Below are 17,563 nucleotides of genomic sequence, written 5' to 3' on the forward strand. Positions count from 1 at the left end.
GCTCACCTTCCATTTATAATGTTATGTTCATGTCTGCGATCCTCTCTAATTCAACCACTTTGAAGGGTTTTTGAACGGCCTGTTTAAGCTGAAGCATCTCAGTCTGATTTGAGTCCAGACATTTTTTGTTTGAGCTGGACTTGCTATGTGTTTCGGATCACTGTCCAGCATAACCCAAGTGAGCATGAGCTTCAGGCTATGAATAATGGCTGGACATTCTCCTTCATGTCTCCTAATTACAGCTTCGTCCAGGCCCTGAAGCAGCTTTTTATGAATGGTGTGTTTTTTGTTTTTTTTTCAGATGCAACAGGACTTAAATCTTCCAAAAAGTTCAGCTTTTGTCTCATTAGTCCACAGAATATTTTCCCAAAAGTGTTGGGCATTATCAACATAGGTTGTTTTTTTTAAAGCAAATGTGAGATGAGCCTTTAACGAGCGGTGACTTTCTTCTCCTAAAGCTTATTTTACAATGGATCCACAAAAATGCACCCTAAATAAATCCAGTGTTTGCAATGAATTCGAACATTAGAAGAATTGTGAGCTCCTCTGTTTCATCGATGCTTTGTTCTGAGCTAAATATTATTACTTTATATCTTATTGGCTTGGACAACTTATTGGTTTATCAAAACAAGGTCATACCGAAGCACACCAGCAGCGGCGCTGCGAGCCGCACAGCAGACGTACAACGAGAACGTCCGGAGGTCAAAGGTAACGTTCGTATTTGAAAACATGGATTCCAAAAGAGGAGATGAAGGTAGGAACTTTTTGCCTTTGTCTATCTGTAAGCCGGACACTATGTTAATTTTAAACATGAATGACCACTTACAATAAACTATATCCTGAGTTCTTAGTGAAATTAATTTAGTAACACTACATGTGAAGAAATGGACAACGTTGCTCTTTTTGTTAGCTTATTTGTTAGCTTAACTAATGTTTTCTATAATGTGAGATCTGTTTCCCATAGCATAGTTTGAAACGCCGAGTTGTTGTCAACATTCACACATTTATTTACCCCCATTTTATCCCTTTTTATCTTATCCTTATTGCCCTTTAAAAGGGGAAAGACGAACATCTACTGCTAGTTGTAAATCTTTTTGTGTAAGCTGAAATGAGGACAACATAAGTATTTTCATATTGTAATACATTTGAAGTGGATTAAACACACTTATCGGAAGCCTACATATAAATCCCGGAATGAATTCCATGGCAATATGTAAACTGGTTGTTGTGTCGGTATCAGTATTTCTTGCACATGATTATTTGCTTGTTAGCTTTCACAGCCCCATAGTCCGTAGTTTATGTAGAGTTATATCCCAATTTAAATAAAATAATTGTACCTCAACCAGTCTTTAATAATGGGACAGATTTTAAGGGATATTGGCATATGAACTGACATTGTTTACATGTTTTACATCATGATAAATGAAAAGGGAAAGGGTGGGGTTATTGATTGAAATACTGTACATTACTGGAACATTCAGAGTAGACATAGGAGGATACCTCTTTTCATCCGTGTGTACGCTGCTAGTGTGGAGTATTAAACAAAGCATAAACAATAGAGTTAGAGATGCTCTCTCAACATATATGTCTTTCATAGCCATATAATGGTTGATGCACTATATGGATAAAACCACTGGGTTACCTGGTCATTACACCTACAGGAACAGTGGCTCAGGAGTTAGTTGTGGAGTCTATTAATTGGGAGGTCTGTGTAACCCCAGTATTTTTCCTGGTCTGCCTAATCTCACTGAAACACGTGATGTTGAAGCTCTTCTTTGCTCTACAGTGGAAAAACAGAAACCCTCCCAAATTGAATTACTTTTCATTTTTAAGCATTCTGAAGCGATCTGAAAAGGAAATTGTCACTATGGAGTCAAACACTGTAAACAAGGCACTGACCTCTTTTACAGCAACAAGCAAGACGAGTGACGATGGAGACATTGCATCTGTCATGGGATTCTCTGGGTTTGGTATGTGTAGTCCAGCACTCTTGTCAGAAAATCTAAACGTAAAAAAATATTCTCTGATAAAGTGACAGTTTGAATTGTTGCAGTCATACATCGAGTTTTATTTTTATCTTCCAGGTAAGAAAGCCCGCACATTTGATCTTGACGCCATTTTTGAGCAGACCCGGCGAACAGCCATCGAGAGGAGTCAGCGTGTGATAGGTAAGTGTTTCATCACTGGCAATGTGATAACCCTGCTTAGTAGTCATGATGAGTTTAATTGCATTTGGAATTATTGCGTCCTTAGAGGAGCGGAAGAAGGAGATAGAGATGGAGGAGGAAGGGGAGAGCTCCAAGTCAGTCAAACCGTCAGTCCAGAGTCAGAGAGAAAAAGCTGCTTCTTCCAGGTAGGGAGGCATTTATGAGGTTTTATCCTTAACTGACTGTTACATCTGTTCTGGCTTCCAGTTTGTCTACTTAAGTGTACAATACGTTTTGCTTTGTCTGACAAAGCTTATTTATTTATTTTTATCATTTTTAGACTCCAGAAGAGTGACAGCAGCAGTGACAGTGGCTCAGATTCTGATTCAGACTCAGAGCTTATCGGGCCACCGGTGCCTCCTCAGCATGCAGCTCAGCAGGGCGATGATGATGATGATGAGCACGTAGGGCCACCTCTTCCACCAGGTTACACAGGCAGCACGGCTCACAGTGATGATGACGATGATGAAGAAGGAGAGGCACAAGATGACGACGATGATGTATGTCTGAATTATACAATCTCTTAGTAGGCTGTGAATTACAGCATACTACATACAGTGGGGCAAAAAAGTATTTAGTCAGCCACCGATTGTGCAAGTTCCCCCACTTAAAATGATGACAGAGGTCAGTAATTTGCACCAGAGGTACACTTCAACTGTGAGAGACAGAATGTGAAAAAAAAATCCATGAATTCACATGGTAGGATTTGTAAAGAATTTATTCGTAAATCAGTGTGGAAAATAAGTATTTGGTCACCTCAAACAAGGAAAATCCCTGGCTCTCACAGACCTGTAACGTCTTCTGTAAGAAGCTTTTCTGTCCCCCACTCGTTACCTGTATGAATGGCACCTGTTTGACCTCATCATCTGTATAAAAGACACCTGTCCACAGCCTCAACCAGTCAGACTCCAAACTCCGCCATGGCCAAGACCAAAGAGCTTTCGAAGGACACCAGGAAAAGAATTGTAGACCTGCACCAGACTGGGAAGAGTGAATCTACAATAGGCAAGCAGCTTGGTGTGAAAAAATCAACTGTGGGAGCAATCATCAGAAAATGGAAGACATACAAGACCATTGATAATCTCCCTCGATCTGGGGCTCCACGCAAGATCTCATCCCGTGGGGTCAAAATGATCATGAGAACGGTGAGCAAAGATCCCAGAACCACATGGGGGGACCTGGTGAATGACCTGCAGAGAGCTGGGACCAAAGTAACAAAGGTCACCATCAGTAACACACTACAACGGCAGGGAATCAAATCCCGCAGTGCCAGACGTGTTCCGCTGCTGAAGCCAGTGCATGTCCAGGCCCGTCTGAAGTTTGCCAGAGAGCACATGGATGATACAGCAGAGGATTGGGAGAATGTCATGTGGTCAGATGAAACCAAAGTAGAACTTTTTGGTATAAACTCAACTCGTCGTGTTTGGAGGAAGAAGAATACTGAGTTGCATCCCAAGAACACCATACCTACTGTGAAGCATGGGGGTGGAAACATCATGCTATGGGGCTGTTTTTCTGCCAAGGGGACAGGACGACTGATCCGTGTTAAGGACAGAATGAATGGGGCCAAGTATCGTGAGATTTTGAGCCAAAACCTCCTTCCATCAGTGAGAACTTTGAAGATGAAACGAGGCTGGGTCTTCCAACATGACAATGATCCAAAACACACCGCCCGGGCAACAAAGGAGTGGCTCCGTAAGAAGCATTTGAAAGTCCTGGAGTGGCCTAGCCAGTCTCCAGACCTCAACCCCATAGAAAATCTGTGGCGTGAGTTGAAAGTCCGTGTTGCTCGGCGACAGCCCCAAAACATCACTGCTCTTGAGAAGATCTGCATGGAGGAATGGGCCAAAATACCAGCTACCGTGTGTGCAAACCTGGTAAAGACCTATAGTAAATGTTTGACCTCTGTTATTGCCAACAAAGGTTATGTTACAAAGTATTGAGTTGTATTTTTGTTATTGACCAAATACTTATTTTCCACCCTGATTTACGAATAAATTCTTTACAAATCCTACCATGTGAATTCATGGATTTTTTTTTCACATTCTGTCTCTCACAGTTGAAGTGTACCTCTGGTGCAAATTACTGACCTCTGTCATCATTTTAAGTGGGGGAACTTGCACAATCGGTGGCTGACTAAATATTTTTTTGCCCCACTGTATATCCGATTACACTTAGTGTTGACTTTCTTCTTGCTCATTAAGAAAACAAGATTTTCTCAGTAAATGTTGGGGCATGGTGGTATGTTAGTAGTCCATAGGTGTAATACAGCGCTTTGCAGATCCATGTTTACATGGTGTAGCTATGTACTGTGAATTACCCTTCTTTGTGCATGCGCTCTTCATTATTTAGCTTGCCATGAATTATCTAAGAGTTAAAAACTATGAAGATGTTGATTTTTTTTTTAAGCTGCTCTTCCTCTTTGGTGTGAACTCTGCTCTTGTTTCTCTTCCTGTACAAGATACCTTTTCAGCCAATCAGCTCTCTCCTTATACGTGGCACAATTGCCACTAGGCTATGAGCTGCTGGATTTTTGGATTTCCGCGTTGGTTGCATTCCCTTAACCTCGTCTCTGTGTCGCTAAAAGAACTACTATTTTTTTTTTATCATTGCAGGGTAATAAAAGTAAATAAAAATAAACAATGAATAGCTATTTGAACAGTGAAATAGCATGCACAGTTACAGGACCTAGATACTGAAGAATGGAATGGACTGGCTTTTTCCACAGTGCTTTTACATTGATACTGACCACTCAAAGCTCTTTTCACTATAAGCCAATTTATAGTGTGATTTTCCTACTGTGACAGATCACAATCTCGACATATAAAGCCAACATTGTGTTCTGTGTTTGAGGTTTTTAAAACAAATCCAACCACAAGATGGCAGCAGGAGAAAAGATTAACGTTGTTAGTGTTGCACTGTACACGATGAAAGGTTAACATTTTGCCTATTTTCTTAGTTGTGCTTTTTTATTTGTTTTCTTTACATTACCAAAAGGACAATGACACCTAAAAATATCTGAATTTTTAATTAGAAGCATTTTTAGAATGTGTGTATTGCTTTTTACAGGAAAGTACTATCTACACAATATCTCAGATTCTAACCATTTACAAATATGACTTCTGTCGTTAAATGTGTTAGACTCACAACCTTTTAATGTAAAAATATCATACATGCACTTTGATCAATTGACATAATATAGACGTGTGTTGTTTTGCCTTTTCCTCACGTTCATGTCAACTTTCTGTCCCAGAATCCAGTGAAAAAAATTCCAGACACTCATGAGATCACGCTGCAGCATGGCACTAAAACGGTAAGGCTTTCGCCTCTAACACCCAGCCAGTAATTAGAGCTGGTGACAACTCTATTCTCAGTTGACATTGAATAAAATTCTATTTTTATCACAAGCTTGTAAACAGTACAACTTTTGCTTATATTACGCACACACACACAAACATCTGGTTTCGGAGGCCTCTCATTGGATTTTCAGTTAACATTTATCTCACTGATTTTAGCCAAAAGAGCGGCTGTGAGGCTGTTACTTTTCTGCTTTTGTTTAGTCTGGTATCCAGATCTAGTACTTTTTCAGTTTTTAAACAGTTTAGTTCTAAATTATTGAAGAATAAACTTAAAATATTTGGGTTGTATTTAGGTGTGAATGTGCAAGTGAATGTGAGCGTGAATGGTTGTCTGTCCCTGTGTGTTGGCCCTGCGACAAACTGGGGACCTGTCCAGAGTGTACCCCGCCTCTCGCCCTTTGACAGCTGGGATAGGCTCCAGCGCCCCCCCCCCCGCGACCCTGAAAAGGAGAAGCGGAAGCGAATGGATGGATGGGTTGTATTTATTTCTGTGCCTTTTAACAAAGCCAACATGACTGTATTGTTAAAGATTTCTAGTATTATAACTAGTAATCAGCAGCGGCTTGCTTTCTGAGTTGTACAGGCTCATAAGTTGTCTCTTGGTTTTAAACTGCTTCCTCAGGTGTCGGCTCTTGGCTTGGACCCCTCTGGAGCCCGCCTGGTGTCTGGTGGATATGATTATGACGTTCGATTCTGGGATTTTGCTGGGATGGACCAGGCTCTGCAGGCCTTCAGATCTCTGCAGCCCTGCGAGTGGTACTGAGAACATCAACACACCTCCTTAACACGTGTTCAATAATTAATTTCATGTAAACATCCACTACACTGACTGCATTTCCATGTGCCAGAGTGTATACACTTTCACAAACACACACACATCACCAAACCTCATGCTAACTCTGCGACATCCTCTGTTTTCATGCAAAATGAGCCTTTTGAGAGCAGATGGTTAAGATATGTGTCTGTTTGTGTGTTTGCATGTGTGTTTACTCCGTGTTTAACTAAAGCCATCATCAAAGATCAAATTCTTTTTTGCTTTTGGGAATCAGTGGGCTGAGCTGGAGCAGGTTTCCCCTTATTAACGCTACATTTAATTTGATTACAGTGTGATCTAGGAGTCTGTTTGGTTTACTAACAAGCCGGGCTTCATATAGAAAGTTGTTGAAGCTTCCTCGGCCTGGGAACTGAATCTGAGGGCTCATGTTTCATTTGCTCTGACAGAAAGCATCTGGCTGATCTCACATTCAAACAGATTTCCACCTGGTCTTGCCCTTGCTCAACCAATCAGAAGCGTTTATCTAAAACGGGGTGGGTTATTTTCAGTGAATACTGTAGTATGTTTACATTTTTCCAGTGCTGATTGCTACCTCTCGCTTTGCTTTGCTCTAACTGTTTGTAGGGTTTGCCCTTTGATAATGCTCCAAGCAGAACTGAGAGGTTCCAGACTAATAAGCATTTGCACATTAACCTCACAATGTCAGCACCCTGCCCCTATTTTTAAACATCAGTTTTTATCAGTGGATAATTTTCTCTGTGAAAGCTTTGTTTTTTATGGTTTAAAAACACTTTATTAGAAATATTATGCTATTGTTATAGTTGGGTGTCTTTGTTTATTGTTGTAGGCCAGTCATACAAATAATCAGGTACATCAGATGTTGAGATGTTTTGTTCTTATAGTTGCAAGTATCTGGTGTTTATTTGTGCCTGAAAAAGTGAAGAATTAAAAGCTTCTTATATAAGAATGTTTTAGTGAAGCAGTCTTTGTTGTGCTGTTTTTGTGTCTCCTCAGCCATCAGATCAAGGCCCTGCAGTACAGCATCACCGGTGATGTCATGTTGGTGGTTTCGGGCAATGCACAGGCCAAGGTGTTGGACCGTGATGGCTTCAGTGTCATGGAGTGTGTGAAAGGAGACCAGTACATTGTGGATATGGCTAACACAAAGGTATGCCTGCTGACTGTCAGTTTCTACAATAAAATCTAACGAAACAATAACAATGCACTCTAAGAGGATCAGACGAGTGGCAATGAACACACGAGTTTACTAGAAATGTCAGTAATAATTGCTCACTGCAGTCAAACGCCACACGTTATGCCAAAAAGTTACTCCATTGTTACAGTTTCCACATCTGCTTTAATCTGAGTCATGAAAAATTTGTTCTTCAGAAAATATAAATAAAAAGAAAGTGCTGTGTGGTTCTGTAAATGACATAAAACAGGTGCTCATCAGTACGGCAAAACAACTCAATAAGTGCAAGTCTAACCAAGAGATTTTCTGAGGCTCTCTTGGTTAGAATTATAAAAATATTTAATAGACATGATAAAATTATAAAATAGTTGGAGCAAGGAAAAAGCGACCTACATGTATCCAGTAAAAAGTCTTCATCACACCCTGATAATGAAGAAAAACAACTCCCTGTCTGTTGTTTTATCACATTTGTAAGCATGCACAATCACTGTGTCAGTCTGGTTATTATTATAGATGTTTACGATACATTTTGCTATCATTTCACTGTTCCCTTGATTTTCTCTTTGAAGCCAGATTGTAATACTGCAGATGTGACTGATCATCTAACAGCCCATATTTTCTACCCATTCCAACTTTTGTGATGCCAAAGTATTCTGAGATTTCAGCATTTATCTCGGAGAGTAAAATCACAGCTAATCATAGTAAAATCTTATTAAAAAATATGGTACAAGTTGTAATACTCTAGAATGTTGCAGGTATTCGTGTTTTCATTTCTATAGCAACTGCGGTCTACCAAGGATTCACTGCTAATTCCAAACATGCAGCGGATGATCTGTTCTCCTGCGCTGCGGGTTGACCCTGCCAGTGCATAATGGTAGCAATGTGTAGTTGGTTTTGTTTTTGTATGTGGGGCAGCACTCAGGAAGAGAGGAACACATGCTTTCGGGACTGTCGCGGTTCATTTCTTGCATATACCTGAATCTACAAAGAAGGATCTTAATTGAGTGTCCATGTTTGGATTTTATTGTGTTTAAGAAAGGCCATATTGGTAGTCAATGAGCATCTGTGCCTGCTGCACTGCATTTAGACATGGTTTATACCACCCATATGAATTACTTGAAGTGAAGGCCCATTGATCGCAAATAGTGTTTAACTTGATGTCCTACATTCTTGTCCTGCACGGTCACATCTGGTGCTGATGGGGGAGTTTGGTTCAGTGAAAATGCGTTTTGGACGGGTGACGGTGTCCCAGTCAATTAGCTGTGTCTTATGTGATAATTAAGTCCTTGCTTTTATTCTGTCTCTGTTGACAAAAACTAATTTCCTTCCTAACTAACCCCACTGTGTGCAGAGATTTGTCACACGCAGGCCTGCACTGTATGTACATGCCGTATGATCACATGGTATTGCTTCTGTCTCCCTGAATATGTATTGCTGTCAGTGATACTTCTCTGAATAAATACTATAGACAAGACAAATTTCCATCAGCAGGTGAAAATAATTGTCATACTAGTTCCAATTTTTGCATAAACTATTCTTCTTATTCTTTCAGTATTCCCAAATGTAAACGCTAACACAGACACTTTTCTGGCCTAAGGAAATTGTGATAATAAAAAACTGGGTTTGCCCATCCGTTCTTGTCTGTTTGTCATTATAATTCTTTGCGCTTACTTTTGTTATCGATATCTGCTGTTTTTTAGTCTTTCGCAAGTTGTTGTTGTGAACCTGAGAAGCATAATGCATTTACTGGAGAAGAGTAATTTTCCATTGTTTTCTGATGATTACACCAGAATTAGGAAAAAATGTTTCATTAAATTAAAAGAATTGCATTTTTTTTCTAATTTAAGGAGAAACCTTAAAGTCCTAAGAGATGCGTTCATTTACTTGGCAACTGGATTCCATGCAAGCAAGCAGTGCCTTGCCAGTTTAATTCAGTTCTGGTTTGGGTTTCAAAAGAATCAATACACGTGATACATATGCTTTAAGTAACATACAGTGGCTTGCAAAAGTATTCGGCCCCCTTGAACTTTTCCACATTTTGTCACATTACAGCCACAAACATGAATAAATTTTATTGGAATTCCACGTGAAAGACCAACACAAAGTGGTGTACACGTGAGAAGTGGAACGAAAATCCTACATGATTCCAAACATTTGTTACAAATAAATAACTGCAAAGTGGGGTGTGCGTAATTATTCAGCCCCCTGAGTCAATACTTTGTAGAACCACCTTTTGCTGCAATTACAGCTGCCAGTCTTTTAGGGTATGTCTCTACCATCTTTGCACATCTAGAGACTGAAATCCTTGCCCATTCTTCTTTGCAAAACAGCTCCAGCTCAGTCAGATTAGATGGACAGCGTTTGTGAACTGCAGTTTTCACATCTTGCCACAGATTCTTGATTGGATTTAGATCTGGACTTTGACTGGGCCATTCTAACACATGGATATGTTTTGTTTTAAACCATTCCATTGTTGCCCTGGCTTTATGTTTAGGGTCGTTGTCCTGCTGGAAGGTGAACCTCTGCCCCAGTCTCAAGTCTTTTGCAGACTCCAAGAGGTTTTCTTCCAAGATTGCTCTGTATTTGGCTCCATCCATCTTCACATCAACTCTGACCAGCTTACCTGTCCCTGCTGAAGAGAAGCACCCCCAGAGCATGATGCTGCCACCACCATATTTGACAGTGGGGATGGTGTGTTCAGAGTGATGTGCAGTGTTAGTTTTCCGCCACACATAGCGTTTTGCATTTTTGCCAAAAAGTTCCATTTTGGTCTCATCTGACCAGAGCACCTTCTTCCACATGTTTGCTGTGTCCCCCACATGGCTTGTGGCAAACTGCAAACGGGACTTCTTATGGTTTTCTGTTAACAATGGCTTTCTTCTTGCCACTCTTCCATAAAGGCCAACTTTGTGCAGTGCATGACTAATAGTTGTCCTATGGACAGATTCCCCCACCTGAGCTGTAGATCTCTGCAGCTCGTCCAGAGTCACCATGGGCCTCTTGGCTGCATTTCTGATCAGCGCTCTCGTCTTGGTAGGTTTACAGTTGTGCCATACTCCTTCCATTTCTGAATGATCGCTTGAACAGTGCTCCATGGGAGGCTTGGTAAATCTTTTTGTAGCCTAAGCCTGCTTTAAATTTCTCAATAACTTTATCCCTGACCTGTCTGGTGTGTTCTTTGGACTTCATGGTGTTGTTGCTCCCAATATTCTCTTAGACCAGCGGTCCCCAACCTTTTTTGCGCCACGGACTGGTTTATGCCCGAAATTATTTTCACGGACCAGCCTTAAGGTGTCGTGAATAAATACAACAAAATAGAACTAGTATTTTTATTTTTCGGTACCGAAAAAAAAGAAGAGTTATTCATAACACACCTGAAAAGACCCAGGAAAACCGAGTTAACGATCAAAACGATAACAAAATTACACTGATAACCGATAAAAACCCTGAAAACCATACATTTCATACCTGAGCCTCAAGTCTCGTGGCCCGGTACCAAACAACTCACGGACCGGTACCAGACCGGGGGTTGGGGACCGCTGTCTTAGACAACCTCTGAGGCCGTCACAGAGCAACTGTTTGTACTGACATTAGATTACACACAGGTGCACTCTATTTAGTCATTAGCACTCATCAGGCAATGTCTATGGGCAACTGACTGCACTCAGACCAAAGGGGGCTTAATAATCACGCACACCCCACTTTTCAGTTATTTATTTGTAAAAAATGTTTGGAATCATGTAGGATTTTCGTTCCACTTTTCACGTGTACACTACTTTGTATTGGTCTTTCACGTGGAATTCCAATAAAATTGATTCATGTTTGTGGCTGTAATGTGACAAAATGTGGAAAAGTTCAAGGGGGCCGAATACTTCTGCAAGCCACTGTAGATGAGTTTGAGATTATTGTCCTAACTCTCAATGCCAGTGGTAAGTTCTTCTCCAGTTAGCTGCTTGAAAATATTACCTTCCCCATACTTGAGTAACCACAGACCCCTACGCCTTGCAGGTGAGAGCTTCTTGCATGACACTAAGGTATCCCATTAAACCCTGTGAAAAAGCAGATTTTTTTTTTCCTTTACATGAAAAGTTTTCTTTTAATTCTGGGATGACATTTGCGCTAATTAAAAAAAAAAAAATACATTGTTTTCAGTGATGCATTATGCTTTGAACACTTGGAGAAGGATGAATCAGATTTTTTTAAAGGAAGCTAGTGCCTTTTTCACGCTCATGCAAAGCTGTTTTGAAGGTTCCTGTTATTGCACAGAGGAGGGAATTAGTAAATGGGCTTCACGGACCATTTGTACTTTCCTGATCATATAGCGAGTGCATATTTTACCATAAAATTTAACAGCTTAGCAATTTGTAGTGCTTTTTAGTCATAAAACAGCAGGTCATATGCAATTATTCTTAATCAGTTATTAATATGGTGTGTTGTTAAAGTATTTGACAGTGAACAGACAGGCCCTCTTCCTGATCCACACATACCAATGCCATTTGGTCAGCTTCTGCTCATGCAAGGCTCTGCTTCTTGAGCGTCCTGTCAAATAGCAGTATGTCTTGTCTGAAGCCCCTTCGCAGCACACTGAAGTGTTCCACTCTGACCTGGCAGCCAGGCAGGCCTCTCTCTGGGTTATACTGCTTTGAAGTTATTTGTTATGAGTAATTCTCCACATGACTCTCCAGCAGAGGAAATGTGTAGAAGTTACAAAGAGCAAAGAGCTCACTGTTTTAAACTGTAACACATCCAGCTCCAGGGCCTCTGAGTTTGCTAGCACAGTTGTAAAGTGACGCTTATGTCGAGGAAATCTAAATGTTAATGTAAAGTCAATGTATTACAGTGTAACCTAATTAAGGATATGAATAAAGGACTCACATTTGTAATGCACAGTGCTGGAAAATTCACCATCGGGTTAATTATCTGGTGACCTTTTGTGTTGCAAGTTTTGCCAAAATGGAAAAACAACAGCTGTCTTTACTCTTTATTTGTGCGCACAATTACGAAATATGTCTTAATCTCCTTTAAAGTTTCTAACAGCACATGCTAACTACTATTTCTGTGGCTTGCCCTTGAATATAAAGTGTTTAAAAACTGCTGTGAAGAAAAGGAAACTCTCAATATCTGCTGTGCACTGGATCCAAAATAAAGAAAGCCACTGGAAGCCAGCCACAGGATATTGGGTCATTTTAGTGCTTGTTAAAAGTGTGCGTTTGTTTATTTTCACTTTATGCTTTTTTTTTTTCAGGGCCACACAGCTATGCTTAATTGTGGGTGCTGGCATCCCAAGATTAAAGAAGAGTTCATGACCTGCTCCAATGATGGGTAAGTTTTAACCAAGCATTGTAAGCTGTGAGTTAAAGGCAGAAGCCTCCACGCCCCCGTTGTCTTTCTCGCGCTGTTACATTGCACATGTTGTGGATCCAGTTGTTAAGCTTCACAGTGAGCCGTCTTGATTTTCAGGGAGGAGAAAACAGAAATGGCTTTTAGATGGGCCTAGTCTCTTTGTGACTCACCAAGCATGTGTATTTTGTATAGTGAGTTTTAATCTTGGCTGATTTTATCTCTTTAAATGAAAACAAACCTCTGGTCTTTCTAAACAATAACTGTCTAAAAGATTTTCTGGAGAAATTTTACTTTCCTGTACACTTCATTTACAGGCATAACAAGGAGTCTCTGTTTTACAAACCAGCATGTGCCATTTATAGTAATAATCATTGAGAAAGTCCCCCAGGAAATTGAAGAGTATGCAGTCAGTGAGAAATACCCTTTCTCATCTTCAGAGCACTGCTGATAGCACAGTGACATCCATCATACATAGGCCACACCTCTTTGATACGAAATTAATGTCCAGCATTATATTTAGTAATTCTTACTGTCGGATTTTCAAAGTAATGCTCTCACCGAACAGACTTTTCTTCGCTCTCATCCCCTCCGTCACCAGCAGGGAGTCCTCTAATCCAGACTATGCCTCTGAAGATTGTAGCATGGCCTCATAGCTGTGTGTTTGCACATGGCATATTTATACTGGATGTTGTCCAAATGGAGCCCTTTATTTGTATGCAGTGATTTAGACCAGATCAACCGCTGTCATACACAGATATTTATATTGTTTGCTTCAGACCGCAGAGTTTTAACAGTCAGCGACATCCTTAAATCAGCACTAAACCTGTAGAAGCTGTAATTCTTTGTCCTCTGTATAGGTGTGCGGGAACATTTGTAAGGCAAAGAGTATGACTAAGCTACAGCACATTGATGAGTCTAAGAGAGTGTGACAGACAGCAGTAGAGAAACCTAGGGCTATCATCATTAAGGAGAAACAAGGGCCCGGCTTTGCGGGCAGCCCGCAGCCCAGTGTTTACCAGTGTTACTGCTCCCCCAGATGTGGAGGTTGGTTTAATTAGCTCTCATTGAGGCTCTGGAAATCCTCCCCTGGCACGTTAGCATTGGGTGTTTCTCCTGGCCAGCTAACAGGAGAGCAGCAGAGAGGAGCGCACAGGGAGCCATTCATAGGCAGAGGGGCTGCATGCGGGAGAGGTTCACAGCAGCAGACCCAGTTGGTGTGGCAAGCTGAGTCTCAGAGATGTGGCAAAGACAGAAAAGAGGAGGGGGGGTGGGGGGCTGGCTATGTTGATTTACAGGTGGAGGAGGTTGTTCCTGGTTACATTTTCCCACCTTATTGTGTTGGTAATGTGCTTTGCAACTTGGTGCAGAATTTCACTTTATTGGTAGACACACTGTCCCTGAACCTACAATGTTTTCAATCAAAAATCCCTTTTTGTTGCTTCGGAGCAAACTGCATGTTACTACAAGTCCTAAACAGATAACTTTAAGCACACAAGGTTTGCAGAAGAATGATTAAAATTGCGATATGTGTGATATGTTGCTTAAACTACAGTTGCCACCATAACGTAAATATTAATAATATATATTTGTGGGGTGTTTTGCTTGACTCAGGCTATAATAATTTGGAAGGCTGTCCCTTCATATTAGTTCCTTTCGTTTGCTCACTTTTAATTTATGTGGGTTTACTCAGTGATTTACAACATCACAGATGGTTTGTCGAGGATCTTACTGTCCATGGATCTTTCTACATTAATGAGACTGTTCTGTTGCCATGAAGGTGTGAAACACACAGTACCATCACTGAAACCTTATAGACAACTATGCTTTTCAGCATGGATTATTAATGCTTCAGTTATTAAGGACAGTCTTCCTCCTTTTCTTTGTCTCACCATCCACTCCATTCACTTTAGTGAATAAGTATGGATTCTGCACAGGGGCCAGGCGGTAGTCAGTGAACGTCTTGAGAATGGGCCAGCAGTTGGCCAGTGGTATGAGAGGCTGTCAGCTGCTGTCTGTCTGCTTCAATATTAGACCAACAGCCAGGCTTTTCCAGGTCTTTCTGCCTAGTTAGAGGCTCTTTGTTGTGTTTACTTGAATAGGTTATTAAACATGATCACTGGACCGCCCAGCTTCTTAATTAAAGATCCCCCAGTAGTGTGGAATCTCATTCATTAAGGGCTACCTCCCAGCGTCTTGAATGATTTCATTAACCCATACTTTTTTTTCCCCTCCTGGGAGGAAGTGGATGAGAGGGAAGCACTGATAATATAGCAGCAGGGTGTTCTCAGAAACTGTGGCTTGAATAGGGCTTCAGTAGAACTGTGCGAATCGAGTCAGTCAGTGAAAAGTGTTGCGCTGTGTGTGTCAACATTTCACATTCTTCTGTCATTCTGTTTGAGAGCGTGCAGTTGTAAAATGAAACAGTGTTTTCCAACAGTATTCATGTTTGATCCTAAGGAACAAACCGCACAAGTATGAAGCAACTTTAACTGCGTCTGAGTCTTTGGTGAATGTTTGAAAGCCACAGATTTTATTTCCAAGAAAGTGAAAGCAATACTTGCTGGGTTAACTCTCAGTGGAAGTATTTCTTTGGCAGGGCTGATCTTGAAGTAGTAAAAAAGTTAAAATATAGCTGTGACTTGGTGTATATATATTTTTTAACTTCTAATGCACCAAATCTTTAACACTTAACTAACCACATTGCATAAAACAGTTTACCAAGTATAACACTGGAAAGATTTGTGTTGTTTTTTTGAAGGATAGGACATTGGTGATTCTTGGCTTTACGTACGTAGTTTTATAGTGCCTAGGAGAATGTTAAAAATCCATGTTATGTTCCTTTTTTTGCGACTGAAATTTCAGCCAGTGGAGCACAGAGGACAGGACAAATGGCGACGTTCTAATTGGGCCCACATGTTACTTCTGTCGAGTCTTGAAGCACACTTGAGCATGTGTACACACAAATACACACAATTTGAGGAATGTTTCCAGGAGGTTTGAATGCCAGGGATTCCCTTCGCGCTGGCCTGCTGTCAGGGCTGCAGCTGGACTTGGATGTGTAGCTGTATACAAGGAGACCCAGAGGACAACATGGCAGGGCCTTTTACTGCTGACAGATTGTTTGTCTTTGTGATGTGCTCAAACTAAACATTTGATTTGAAATGTGTCATACCAGAGAGCATCGACAAACACAAAGTCCCAAGAAGCAGATTTGCGATTTAACGCATGGATAAATTGTGGTAGTAATTCATCTTGTTTTGCGAGAATGGTACTTTTGGTTAGGCTTTGTGTAAGGTCGTACTTCTGTCTCTCACTCTCTCTGCTTTTGTCTGCTGTGAGCGCTAATTGATCATTTCTAGCACTGGGATCTTGACGAATTAGCAAGTCAGTTGCTTTTCAGTGCCCTTGGTAATGGTTTACTTTCAATTTTAAAGGAAAGGAGAGTTAAATGGATGATATATGAGGAATGACTCCTCAAAGTGTGGGTGAGCATGTTGGGGCAATTCACTGAACTGGACGGGTTCATCCACAGTCCAGCACATCTCCAACTCTTTCCCACCTTTTTTTTTTTTTTGCCTGTCCCGTTTGGATCTTTAGCCATCAGAATTGTTGTCTGAAGGCCAAGAAAGATGCCAAGTGGATTTACTTTACCAAGTGGATCATCATGGCCTTGCCATATTGGTCCATTTGATTGACCTTTATTATAATTATGTATTTATTTTATTTTCGTTTTTTAAAGACGGGACAGACATGACTGGGGGATAGGACAGGGAGAAAGAATGAAAGAAAGAGAGGGAGAGAAAGAAAAATAGAGGGGAGAAGAGATGGTGAGAAAGGGGGGAAGAAAAAAAAAGACAAAACAAACAAAACACCAGGATCACCTGTATGGAGATAAAAAACCAGAAGAGAAAACAAACAACAAAGAGCAACATAATAAAAACAACACCATCACAATAAACTAGCTAACAATAGATAACAGTAGATACTTTTTTAATTTCACCTGTTGGGAATGAAAAAAGAAAACAAGCAGAAGAAAACGAGACCAATAGAATAAACAACATCACGATGATATATGGGAATATAACTGTAAATACTAAATATTAAACATTATTGTGCAGCACGTAAGATCGACAGCGCACAGTGTGCTTTGAGGTAGGAGCCAAAAAGGGTGTCGTGTGTGTGTGTGAGCACCCGTGTGTACACCTGTGAGCATGAACGCGTTTGTTTTTATAAGGTTCCTTCATGTAATGATCTGCTAGCTAACTCTTTCCCACCTTACATTGCAAGTGTTCCATATTCTGCCCACGAATGCACATACCATAGCTTCAAGGAGTGCATTAATCCTTTTTGTTCAATTTAGAGCCATGGCTGAATTTTTGACTGACAGTAGCCTCTAGTTTGTTACTGTGAGAGCTGTGAAATACAGTGTTTGTTTCTTTTGTCAGCGAACTGGGCCGCAACTTATCACACCTTTGCTTGATTAAATCTGAAAACTTGCCTTGACTCAAGCTCAAGAGATATTTTTCTAGGCATTTTGCCTTTTGTAGTGTATGGTCTCACCCGCCTTGCTAGTGAGCAGAAACAATGTTGTGAAAATGTTGTGAAGTTTTGTGAATGAGTCTGTCACTGTACCCACAGCCCATCTGTGCCACAATGGCCACAATCTTCCTCCTTTTGATTCATTGCT

The 17,563-nt window shown here is 40.7% G+C and overlaps 1 protein-coding gene across 1 annotated transcript in view; it reads left to right on the top strand.

Moving 5' to 3' along the window:
• Window positions 1–692: 692 nt before the first annotated feature.
• Window positions 693–17,563, top strand: part of wdr70 (WD repeat domain 70) — a 47,677-nt gene continuing 30,806 nt past the window's right edge. Inside the window, exons 1-9 of the mRNA XM_006788903.3 lie at window positions 693–754; window positions 1,911–1,970; window positions 2,085–2,168; window positions 2,254–2,353; window positions 2,488–2,707; window positions 5,461–5,520; window positions 6,189–6,322; window positions 7,356–7,509; window positions 12,779–12,855. Of these exons, the coding sequence (XP_006788966.2) occupies window positions 730–754; window positions 1,911–1,970; window positions 2,085–2,168; window positions 2,254–2,353; window positions 2,488–2,707; window positions 5,461–5,520; window positions 6,189–6,322; window positions 7,356–7,509; window positions 12,779–12,855 (914 nt within the window). The 5' untranslated portion in view covers window positions 693–729. The remainder of the gene's footprint in view (window positions 755–1,910; window positions 1,971–2,084; window positions 2,169–2,253; window positions 2,354–2,487; window positions 2,708–5,460; window positions 5,521–6,188; window positions 6,323–7,355; window positions 7,510–12,778; window positions 12,856–17,563) is intronic.

Source organism: Neolamprologus brichardi, chromosome 7 (assembly GCF_056152115.1).
Source record: "Neolamprologus brichardi isolate AB-2024 chromosome 7, ASM5615211v1, whole genome shotgun sequence".
NCBI classification, from domain to species: domain Eukaryota; kingdom Metazoa; phylum Chordata; class Actinopteri; order Cichliformes; family Cichlidae; genus Neolamprologus; species Neolamprologus brichardi.